The sequence below is a fragment of the Priapulus caudatus genome, unplaced genomic scaffold (genome assembly GCF_000485595.1).
Source record: "Priapulus caudatus unplaced genomic scaffold, Priapulus_caudatus-5.0.1 Scaffold136, whole genome shotgun sequence".
Lineage (NCBI taxonomy): Eukaryota > Metazoa > Priapulida > Priapulimorpha > Priapulimorphida > Priapulidae > Priapulus > Priapulus caudatus.
The window spans coordinates 233891-246666 of NW_014577197.1; the positions used below are offsets into that span (position 1 = coordinate 233891).

A 12776-nucleotide genomic window follows, 5' to 3' on the forward strand; every position below is an offset into this window, starting at 1 on the left:
CGGCGCAATCTTCTCCTGCAAGAATAAAGAATTATCTTTGCAAAATAACATCCGATTTATATATTTGAAGAAGGGATTATCCTACGCAGAGAATATCTACCTGAGTAAACATTTCCCTCAGTAAGGATCTCACGTATAGGAAATCAAGAAGACCTTTCACTGGAAGGTGCCCGCAGCATATACCAGTCAGTAACATAATCTTGGCTACTTACCGGTAGTAGGTTTTTGCGCACGATGCGCGTCAATACTCACGGATGGAAGTTTGTATTTTTAGATGACTTAAGCATGTAATATGGTGCTGGGGGCTATCTCAGCAATAGCTGTATGTAATAATTTGTTATCAGTAAGACCTGTGTCTATATTGATTACATAGCGCCCTAGCCCGTAGGTGCCAAACACTCGCAATTTGCAACCCCTGCCAGTCCTTCCCCTTGCCTTTCATTGTCTCTCGCTCAACCACTTTTTCTGTTCTAACCGCGCCTCAATCTATACTTATCCAGTCGTCTTTCCAGCACTCATCCCACTTCCTCTATCCCTCTGCAAGCTATATTACGCAGTTTCATCATCCGTACTGCACGCCTGAAACGGTGATTGAGCATGCGCATATCTCTCGAGAAGAAAGAATATTTTGCAAATATCATGCATTTAATAATAAGAGGAGTTATCCTAGCATAGACTTCTATGATAACATCTATTAGTAGAAACTAGCGTAAAAATAGGAAGAAGATCTGCATCTAGGTGGCCCTCGCATATACCAGTTAGTACACAATCGGCTAAGTTAGTGTGTTAGCACATGCGCAATATCCAGTAATAGACGGATACCTAGGAGAAGCTGTGCCTGAAAGAGGTTTAGACCAACGCTAAAGCGCAGATCTTCTCGCGCATCTAATCCGGCGGAAGGCGCACGCCGACCGCGGGACACGTCCTACGACAGTATGCAGCGCTGTGGCAGCTATGGATCCGTGCGCCGCATTGCATAGCCTAGCCCGCACGAATCCATAGCATGTCCCGAGCGAAAGATCCGCAATATATTATAAATTGTTTATCCAGTAACGACTGATGGTCTAATAATAGTCAAAGCGCCCTACCTGTAGGGTTCAACAACTCCTATTCTTCAACCCCTCCAGTTTACCCCTTTCCTCCATTGTCTCTACTCAGGCCTCCTTGCTTCTTCTAAACCGCCCCAGCTACCTCTCGCAGTCGTCTTTCCACAGTAATCCCACCAGCCTCTATCCCGGCCAATCTAATATTACGCCATTTTCTCAGTCCGTACTGCATGCGCCTTGAAACCGTGCTCTGCCGCATCGCAATCTTCTCGTCGAGAAGAATAATTTTGCAAAAATCATGCTTTTAATATGAAGAGGATTATCCAGTGCGATTACGATTCTATCGAAACATTCCAACAGTAGACCTCACTTTAGGAATAAGAAGAAGACTTGCATGTAATGTGCCCCGCTGCATACGTTGACATAACTATAAAGTATGTGCTCTCTACTTTAAAAGTAGGATATAATTACAACCAAGTTGTATTATATATAAGGCCACACGCCAGATAACACGCTAAAAATACGGAAAATACAAAAGCTGTAACATATAAAACTATATAAAATATATATTAAAACATATAAAATTATATAGTATTTGTCCTTGTATTAGTGTAGTACAAACACACCAACAAACAGCTATTGTTTATGGAGTTTTTTATGATTTTATCAAAACTACCATTATATCAGCGACTCGTGTACTCTGATTCTACATATGGAATATAACACATCACTCATACAAAGTTACATGCATAATTGCTGCTGAATAACATTAGATTTTCTTTCAATGACCCTACTGATCGAAATTCACCACTCAATGAGTTGTACAATGCAACATTACATAGATTAAAGTCCATTGCAACTCCGTTGATTAAAACGCAACCTTCTTTATTATATAATTGCCACCAGTGAAGATTAAGAAAAATACACGTAATAAAACACCAAATCTTCCATCTTTGACACATTTTTGATATGTATATTTGACGGGACAAACACATTGCAACAATGCTGCCTCCTTTTGTAGCCAACGCCGTTCTCTACTGTAAGAAGTGTGTTATTAGAACGACAATTATAAAGAAAGCGAGTAGGAAAAAATGTTCCTAAACATCTTTACTAAAAATGAGCATGTTCTGATAAAGTATATAAGATATATATAATACTGCTATGATTTGATATTGCCATTTAGATGCAATATTATTTCTAGAGCCTAAATTAAATTCTTGCTTACAAACACACAACAGAATAGCTTAAATCGATTCATAATCAAACACACAACAAAATTAAACAACATACAATCTGTCTAGTAAAAGAAACTGTTTATAACCACGATTTTCTTCACATGTGATCAATGTGATTCAGGGTACTTAGTAAAGGCTAATGACATTAGTAGAAGAATAGTATAGTCAGCCAGAATAGTACGAAAAATAAATCTGCAGTCGCGACGTGAAGGACTAAGAAAACTTTAATATTTTTGTCAGGCAGCTTAGCCAATGGCATGTAATAGGGCGTTGTCGAAAAAACATTGCTTAGCAAGCATATGTGCCGCAAAGCTCGAACAAACATTGGAAAGAAAACACGTATATACTCGGGTCTAGACTTGACATCTAATGCAACAATATCCGAGCGAGTGGAGTGGAGCTTTAAGCTTCTCAGCCAGATATGCTTCGACTGGCACTTCAGGCACCAGAATCAGAAGCAGAAATCAACAAGTAGCGTAGTCCCATGCAGCCTTCGTTAAGGTAATCGTCTCTAGCGGTCTGGCGTTCACAGCGTTCGGTTAAGTTGACACTGCGCCACCTTTGCTCGACGGCAGTCGGCTGTAACGCGCGCGTGCTCCTCGTCGTCGCTGTCCCTGGCGGACACGAAGCGGTGAGTTCGACGCGTCAACGCGAAGGTGGCCGTGCGCGTGGCAGGCGCCGCACCTCGTCCACGCGACGCTTTTTCCCGCCGGTGCGATTGCAGAACGCCTCACCTGCGGACGAGACGGGCGAGCGTACGATATCGATTATCAAGTACAGCATACTACCGCACGTGATGGCTCACCTCGGCATGCTGGAAGGTCAGGTTCGAACCTCCCGGCCTGGTTATACCCAAAGACTGAAAATGGTACACACAGCTATCTCTTGCTTAGCATTCAGGAGCAAATAGAGATACGAGCGTGGCAATTAATCGCAGTGCTACTCAATGGACTAACCCCCTACTGTACGCATTTCATCTGTGAATAGGCCAGCTGGCGGGGCACTCAGCTTATTTGAAACGAGATACAGCCACTGTCCTATGCGCTCATACTAGCGCTGGGATAGGATTTAACTAACTAAGCATTAAACTAAGTACAGGCATACAGCATACAGCGTAGATCATCTATACAGCAAGTCGCAATTAACGCTTCTCCGCCCCCCTGTGTTGTGAAGGCCGGGGAATCCCAGAAAATGACCAGAACTCTACGACACGGTGAACACCGCCGAGCTGTGAAGCAGTGTACAGACGTCAACACAGCAGAAAGCTATGCAGAAGTCGGCGTGTCCCGCCCCCCCCCCCGCCGCCCTGTGAATTATAGTATTGTGTCTTTCTACAATGACAGCTATCACCTTCGCCTTCATTGATGGTTTAGAGACGCAGAGTAATGCCAACACAGCAATGTGTTTCCTATAGGATATCAATCACGTAACTTTCCACCTCTTCAGTCTCCTCACTAGATAGGCTTAAATAAAGTAATAATAAAACCAATACATTGAAAAGTTTCATTAGTAACGATAGTCGTTACAGTGTTCACAAACAAATCAAAAATCGACTAGCTGTCCTCAAAATGTACAGTTATTATATAGCCCGTAGTGTAATGTACATTATCTGCATTCATATGAACCCATAATTGCTTCTTAAGACGTTTAGTAATTTTAAGCTGCTATACATGCATTCCTTCCGTTGCCAGCCGACAATTTCTCGCTATCAGGAAATAAATGAGGTATTGACCGGATTTTAATCAAACTCTAGACAGTGGTCCGATGTCTACATTTTAATTCAAACACATAATAATAACAATATAACACTAATACAGTATGTAATAAATACTACACTTACGTTTCATTCTTTCCTAAAATACGCTGCCACAATGGACATTCAGAAATACCTATTCCCACCAATCTGTTATCAGATGTCCGTTTATACCACTAGCCGGCCAACATACGCCTGCCCAACAACTAGCGAATAGAAGGCCACACATGCTTGCCCTATAACAGAATAAGAAATATATCACATCATAGGATGTATCTCAATTCGATTGCATCTTGGTAAGGAGAATGAGAGGGGCCTATTGTCCATTGTGCATTTGTATAAGAAAAACATGATTCCCGAATGTTTAAGCGGGGACAACACGGCTGTTTTTTGTCCGGCCCCTCTCTGCGTCTCTGTCCGCGCACTTTCCCTGGTCCTTTCAAAATACAAGTGATAAAATGGTAAGGTCCGCGCGAAAACAAAAACAGTTTTTCACTCTGTCCATTAGGCCATCGGTCCTTCTAGAAAATTCTGATATCTGACCGTTTCGCGTACTGCCTTTGAGCGACGTGTGACCTTCCCAATTTCTCGCACTGGTGATGTTATCGCTGCCATCATAGCAGAATATTAAGACAATAGTCTATATCCGTTAAGATTTTTGTGCCGCAGATCGTTATTTTCCCTCCTATACCTTAAGTAAGCGGAAATATTCCCACCCACACCCCTCCACCCAGTTTCACAACAGTCTCTGAATCTTCGTTTATAATCGCACATTGCAAAACCTTAGACGCGCTGTCCACAGAGCGCATGTTGTTTTGCTCGTCCAATCGCGCTGTGAGTTCATACTATACGTTACCGACCCCCGATTTACAAGACTGCGCGAATCACATTGAGAATCATATGCTAATCACGTGACGGCACAGTGACTCGTTGAGAGGGCCATAGTTGGAGCAGTGTGTGCCAGTAGGATCGCCGTTAGTAGTGTATACGCCGCTGCGGATCCTGTGGCGAATAATATTTGCATCGGTGTGTCCGCTCAATTATCGCATGACGGGGGTGCGCGAATATTTATCGCTGCGACTTGTCTTCGCTTGCGATATAGAGTCGCAGCGCAGATGTGCAAATAAATTCCGCAGGCGTGTTGTCCCATGGCGTTGATACATTCAAATCATGTCTTCTCTATAGCTATATGGACGTGTGTCACTGACTGAATTATTATAATTCACTACATTTAGTTCCTTATGCTAACCAAATATACTTACTGCACGCGCAACAGAAAATTTCTCCCAGCCCACAGCATGACTGCCAGTGGATAAGAATGTGCGAAAGTCTAGTACGCCAAACACTGATGATAACAAGGAGCACAGGCCAATTGCCAGATACCACGCTTGCCTCACAACATCACTGTAATACAGAACAGCACTCTGCGAAATATGTTGCACATCGTTCATATACTATCGCCAAGAATAATTACATGAACGCTAGGGTCACTGTGTATCTGAAATATAGTGGTCATCAATTATGGTAAACGTGTACTCTTGTAAAAATCACCAGTCAAATTATGAAAAGATACATAAACTAACTGACGAGTCCACCAATGAGAGTATAAAGAGCAATTAATAAAAAGCACAACAAGTGCCGCAGAGGCGACAGCCGCTCTACTCTGACGCAGGTGTTCGGTATGCTAACTCCCCCGGCAAACGAACTGAACGAAGCCAAACCTCCATCACCTGCGTTCGCAGCACATCAGAGCATATATCTAGGATACTACTTAATTACAGATCTAAAAATCTATGATAGCATCGGCTTGCTATAACCCGGTAGTACAGTAATAAAGAACAGCTGTGTAACTTTAATGACTTTGGCTATACTTAACTACTGTTATCATGGATATGCGTCGAGCGCCGAGCGTAGTTGGGGTGGTGGGGGGAGAGTGGGGGGAAGAGGCCGGGTGAGGAGGCTCTAATAGCATAACCACTTTGCTCGGCATATGCGGCGTGCAAGTGTCCATACAATAATGCCAAGAGATGGCATCACCCTTCGTGCGTGATAACCTCACTCCATTGAGTTGCTGAAATCCAAGTATATTCAGGCAGCGGCGAGAATATTTCGCTCAGCTGTGATTAACACGATCTTGCATTGCAGTTGCCCAGGTCAATAATTATGATTTAGAAATATGCCAGTTCACCCCCATGCATGGGTAATGGGCTGCCCCCATGTTTTTGCCTACCCAAACGAGCATTCAGGGTTCATTACAGTGTGCTAATACAGGGTGCTACTCAGGGTGCTAATACAGACTTCTTTAGAAAATAATATGATTTAAGGAGCGTAAACCTTGTTCAACAAACATTTGCCTTTGCAATTCAACTGTGCAACTGTAGCCTCACATCCACAATAGCAAAAGCAGTTCAGTCCTTTGTTAACAGTCAACAAATCCATGTTTAACCCTCCTCTTGAGGGTCAAAAGGTTATCCGACACTTACTCTTCGCATGTACATTTCATGGTCCTTTCAATAAAGCCATAAAAATGCTAGGTCCCCGCTGAAACAAAAACGTTTTTCAATCGCTCCGTCAGACCATGTCCTCAGAAAATGTCTAAAATCTGCCCTGTCCCCCATTGACCTTTGACCTGTGACCTCCAATTTCGGTACAGTGATGGCTTTTCCTACCATGATGCTATACACCGACTATCACGAGCCTAGGTCGAGCCATTTAGATTTGTGTCGCAATTCTGCATTTCCTCCCTATACCTTAAGTTAAGGAGGGAATGTTCTGCCTTCTTTTACAGCTCTTGACCTTTGACCTTTGACCCCCAGCTTTGACATCCCAACTCGTTTTGACAATAACCAATAATCCCAACTCCCCCCCCCCCCGACGTCCCAAATATCGTGACCATACGTCAAGCGGTTAAGATTTGTGCCCAACTGTTGATGCACGGACGCACGGCCGGACAGACGCACGGCCAGACGAACGCACGCTCATGCGATTCTACAAGATGCATCGGACTATGTCAGATGAGCTAAAAAACAGGTTGAATAACCTATTCATTTCAGTGTCCACTAAATAAGTACATAACGAATAGATTCACTGCTAGCATCATAACTTGTAGAGCTTGGGACATCGGTCAATAATGCCGGATATAAACTCACAATGATTCCTCCAAGAAAAGGGGACATCAACAAGGAAACATCATACACAGCCCCAACCATGTAGTCTGCCTTTTGCTCATTGTAATCATACTTGTCTTGAATGAACTTGCTGAAAGATAAGTTAGAAATGTATATAAACATAAATGGACAGGGTGAATGATGGGGTGAACCCTAACTCTAGGTCAATTCGAACATTATTTGCTAGTTTTAACTCTACTATGGAAGTATTGACTCATACTGTAGCTATGCATGTAATGCAGAAATATGGAATGGTATCAAATTGTGGAATTTATTATACTAATCATTATACTACAGGTACATGTATATGCATGCACCTATACATACAGGGAATTATGTATAAATATTCAATATACACAAGCTCATTGCAGGAGAATATATACGTACATCTATACAATTGGATATACTTGTATACAATTGTATATCAACGAATAAATTCTACACATATACTAATAAAATGAGTGATAACAGACTATATAACTCACCTAGCATCAGCAACAAATGGAAATATACCATTGTAGAAGAACATTATGGAAACCGCCAACAGCCAATAGCCGAGCGAAAAATACTTTATGTCCGTGAACCGCTGTAACAAGAAGAGAGTTGCAAATGTTTGTTATCTATCAGCTTAATTTCCACCTGTCAGGAGGTTTACTCACAATTCCCCAAATGAATGTCAAGCAACACAGATAGTCGCAGCTTGCGAACTAGGAATAAACGCAAAATGGGGCATACGATAAACACTTCACGCATTGAAAAAAATATATATAGGAAAAGTATCAAGACCTGTACAATTTTCCCATTGTTTAGAAAATAGCTCTCATGGTCTATCTAGGTTTGTTTTAAGCAACCATCCTATACTTTATATTAAAAATCCCCGATGAAGTAACACACCATCCATAATACTGTATCAAACATTTACCTAGCAAATTGACAACAATGTAAATGTCGATCACTTCACAACATTAATTTATTGCTATGAATAGGATCTTCTTTCCTAAACCATACCAGTTTCTTGGAATCTGAACTCTGCTTTTTATCAAGTCCAAGCTGTTTTACTCCGCCCTTGTCCAGCACGCTGACAATCAGTGCTGATACGAATCCAACACCGCACAGTACGCTCCCTGAAACAATTTGTATCACATTAAAAAGAGTTACACCCCATTGCCGAATGGAACCACAACACATAAGCATGCATCCAGTCTATAATCTTACACATAACTCTGAAGAAGAGTTGGGCGTCCAACTAGAGGGATACGACGTGTTCTTACCAGCCCACAGTGTTAACTGTAAGCCGAATCTTTCCTCGAAGCTCTCTGTGAGGAGGAAGTTTAGCACACTGCCTAGCCTGGAGAAGGCGAGTGTCAGCCCAAAGGCCATTGCGAGTTCTTTACCGTCGAACCAGAACGCCGTTATTCTGTTCTGTACAACTGAAATCACGCACCAATTACATAGAGATTGTTACTGATGTGTAAAAACGTGGCAAATTTTATTTACTAAAATAGATCTTATCAAGAATGCAAGACACATATCATTTGTATTTGGGTGAAACAATTCTAGACTTTTGTTACACCAACAGACTTAGTGACTTGAATACAATTAGACAGCATAGTATACAATAACTTTAATAAATTCTATTATATACTTATCCCGTAAAAACACAGCTAAATTTGCACAGAACACGTAGAAACAACAAAAAACACAACACCCACAACAACATAATCATACTTGTCAGTGACCCGTTTCCTGACCCAAAGAGTAGACGTCCAAAGAGCATAATGGGGAGCATTGTGGTGGTTCCTTGAAAGGTTGTACCAAGAGCAAACGTTGCTGATCCCAAGAGACACAGTAAAGAAAACAATAGTACACCAACTGAAACAAAACACAACAAATTTAATGTCAAACTCCTAACAATTAATATTACCATGCATACATTGCTGACAAAATCCCTAAGGTTAAGATGCTATATCCATTCACCTTTACAAGTTATACTGCAGTCATACGTAGTAAACACTTCAGATTTATTATACTGCTACATTATTGGGTCTATATCCACTTAAATGACCTGCTTGAATTTAGCTTTTAAATAACTTATATGTTAACTTTGTAGCATACCATCACCCCTTGCAAAATTTGGTTCCCACGTACATGTTCTAATATACTCCTTCAAGATGGAGTACACGTACAATAATTGAAGGCACACAGGTACTCACCCACATTACCAACTTTATCAACAAAGAAACCAGCTGCAATGACAACGACTGCATTTCTGAAACACAACAAAGGCATAAATAATTAGCGAACTATAAACCAGGGATTCAAAAAACGGTTTGGTATTCACATCTTAATTTAGCAAACAAACGACAGATTGAGTTAAAATAAACCAAAACTATCTACTTACGTCCAAGCGTAAATGGCGTATAGCAAGTTGTAGTCACTTGGACTCATTCCCAAGCAGTCTGTGCAGCAGTCAGTAGTATTGCCTTCTGTGGTGTTGCCTGTACTACAGTTTGGACTCTAGTGAAATGTTATATATATGTCATTATGATGTGAGATCTGCTATTAAATTAATTAATGCACCATTAAATCCAGAGACATATTATACAATATCATTTGTACTACTGTCCTTAATTGTAAAACGGACTTGTTACTCTTAAACAGAATCAGTCAAAAAACATGCATTCTGTGAATGAACACATTTTGATTTTAGATGACTCAATTGTACTTAAAAAATAATAATTTTATAGAGCTTTGTTGTATATTTACCTGTGTAAACTGAGTCTGTAACACACTTGGCATGTCAAAACAGTAGTATGACCCAAATGTTAGCATACAGTTGAAGAAAAGGACGACAAATCTGTAATATGCTGCAAAAGATAGAGATGTTACAACATGTAATTTTGTAGATGGGTCAATTTATGAGTTGGCTGCCAATTTTTAAATGAAATTCCATGCAGCATGTCTGCACCTGATCATATCACAACATATATCGTATCCAGTGAGTGACAGATCTAGAGGGGGTTGGGGGTTGCACCCCCCCCCCCCATTCAGCCACTGACTAATGTCATAATACCACTGCTCATAGGGTCTATGTCCCCCAGGGTACTGCCGGAACGTACCCTGGGTACGGTCCGATATACCAGAACGTACCCTGGTAACTATCTGATATGGTTAGGGTTAGGGTTAGGGTTAGGGTTAGGGTTAGGGAGTAGGCGTAGGCAACTCCCTAGACTCGAGCGTTAGTGCAATAGGCGAGGTACGGTCCGGCATATTAGATAGTACCACTACCAGGGTACGTTCCGGCAGTACCCTGGGGGACATAGACCCTATCAGCGATACTACTACTAGTAGTGCTCATAGGGTCTATGTCCCCCAGGGTACTGCCGGAACGTACCCTGGTAACTATCTGATATGGTTAGGGTTAGGGTTAGGGTTAGGGTTAGGGTTAGGGAGTAGGCTATAGACTCGTTAGTGGAGTAGGCGAGGTACGGTCTGGCATATTAGATAGTACCAGGGTACGTTCTGGTATACCGGACCATACCCAGGGTACGTTCTGGCAGTACCCTGAGGGACATAGACCCTCTCAGCACTACTAGTAAAATGGGGCCAAAACTAAAAATGTCAGTCTGCAGGGAAGTGGCTGTGAAATATTACCTGCAACAACATGTGGCACACACATCCATGATTAGGCTTGGCAACCAATTTATTTTGCACTATATCAACTTGCATGTCATAAACCTCATATATATATATATAACCCTAGTTGATATAATGAGCCAAGTGGCAATTTCACGCCTCGAACATTTTTTTGTTTTTTGTCTACCAAACACACTGCTTATGTATGCATGGTCACTGTCATTTTGCTATTATCAGCTTGACCATTCCTGCTTCTCTAGCTTCCAAGTTTGCACATACAAGGCCTTACATTGAGAAAATTCCTAGGGGTGGGGGCAGTATTTCAAGGAAGGGGTGAGAAACAGGTGGGGGTCTGGGGGTCCTCCCACAGAAAATTTTGATAATGTAGATCGCAGGAGATGGTAATTGGTATTTGAGTAGCTCTAGAACTATAGCCATCTGCTCCGCCGCAGGGACCTCCTGCGGCGGAGCAGAGGGCTATAGTTCTAGAGCTAGTATTTGAGGCACTTTTGAGTGCTCACATGTAGTGCACAGCCTTCGATATCATATCATTCTGACAACGACAATTCTTTTACTTTTACTAGACCAATGGAACACAGGGCTACACACACTAACATATAGGTAGCGTTACGGCCGGACCTCTGCAACCTGTTTTAGAGTGAAGGGCCAGTGGCTATAGCCTGGCCCTAGGGATGTGTTGCCCCTGTAGTTGACTGTGGACTGCAGTAGTGTACTCTGTACTGTGGTAGTGTGTAGTGACACTGTCACTGACACCTGTCACCGAGTCAGATCTGAACTTACGAAAAGAAAAATATATGGAAATTCAGAAGTATACAAATCTAATATACGTGAGGTGCATACTGACAAACATCATATGACTTACTTTTTGATGCGTGCAATAATGCCATTTTACGTTTTATTTACGTTGCCGTTGTTTTCATACGTTGTTTACTAAACCACAGCAATGACGACCACCGCGAGATGGCGCCAAAACGCAACTAAGTGAATCACCAGCCTACGACGCTATTTGATCACCAGCAACAGCCGAACTTATTTGTTATTTGCAGTATTGGACCTGTCCGTCGTTATATATCTGTAAATTTACTTAGGAAAAACATTGCCAAGAATGTCAAAGTTACAAAATCGTCGTAAACCTCAGATGAATCCGAAGTTTCGTGCAGCTGCAGCGGATGCTGCTGCGGCCTGTGGCACTGGAGACGGTGGTGTCGGTCCTACTCTGATAAACAACGCGAGAAAGAGTGGGGAATTGAATTTGTCGAATAGAGGTTTATCAACGGGTGAGTGGTTAAACAGTAAAAATATGAAACAGCAAGAGCATTAGTTACTTGCCGACTTAGGTTGGTGTCCTTGTAGTGCCTATAGTGAGTAGTGGTATAAGTAATACAAATACTGAAATAGTAATAGTAATACTAGTATTACTATTAGTTTAACCTTCGCCAAGGGCAGGAGGGGTATGTTTTCACCGGCGTGTGATTGTTGGTTTGTGGGTTTGTTTATGTACAGCCTAACTGGAAAAGTTATGGACGGATTGTCATAAAATATATATATATATACTCGCCTCTCTTCGTTCTTCTACTTCCTCACTTCCAATTACTCCCCTCTCGCGGATGATATCGCCCACGACCAGTCGAGCATATATGGGATAACTTTTGCAGGTAAACGAAGAGAGGCGAATATATATATATTCGCCTCTCTCTCTCTTCTCTCTCTATCTCTTTCCTCCTCTCTCTCTCTCTCTCCCTATCTCTTCTCTCTCACCTCGCTCTCTCTTTCTCTCTCTCTCTCTCTCTCTCTCTCTCTCTCTTCTCTCTCTCACCTCTCTCTCGCGTACTCGCACACTCTCGCTCTCTCTAGCGCGTACGCTCTCTCTCTCTCTCTTCTCTCTCTCACCTCTCTCTCGCGTACTCGCACACTCTCG

The 12776-nt window shown here is 42.0% G+C and overlaps 2 protein-coding genes across 3 annotated transcripts in view; one reads left to right on the forward strand and one right to left on the reverse strand.

The window, feature by feature from the left end:
* Positions 1-11810, reverse strand: part of LOC106806005 (major facilitator superfamily domain-containing protein 1-like) — a 33286-nt gene extending 21476 nt beyond the window's left edge. The window contains exons 1-9 of one of the 2 annotated variants that reach the window (XM_014807831.1): positions 11721-11810; positions 9968-10068; positions 9603-9718; positions 9415-9470; positions 8930-9073; positions 8473-8631; positions 8210-8325; positions 7687-7787; positions 7184-7292 (exon numbers count right to left, since the gene is read on the reverse strand). In XM_014807831.1, the coding sequence (XP_014663317.1) occupies positions 7184-7292; positions 7687-7787; positions 8210-8325; positions 8473-8631; positions 8930-9073; positions 9415-9470; positions 9603-9718; positions 9968-10068; positions 11721-11745 (927 nt within the window). In that variant the 5' untranslated portion in view covers positions 11746-11810. The remainder of the gene's footprint in view (positions 1-7183; positions 7293-7686; positions 7788-8209; positions 8326-8472; positions 8632-8929; positions 9074-9414; positions 9471-9602; positions 9719-9967; positions 10069-11720) is intronic. The other variant, XM_014807832.1, reaches the window with a different exon arrangement.
* A 141-nt stretch (positions 11811-11951) lies between these two features.
* The window catches only part of LOC106806004 (leucine-rich repeat-containing protein 40-like), a 13868-nt gene continuing 13043 nt past the window's right edge, over positions 11952-12776 (forward strand). The window contains exon 1 of the mRNA XM_014807830.1: positions 11952-12135. Coding sequence (XP_014663316.1) covers positions 11964-12135 — 172 coding nt within the window. The 5' untranslated portion in view covers positions 11952-11963. The remainder of the gene's footprint in view (positions 12136-12776) is intronic.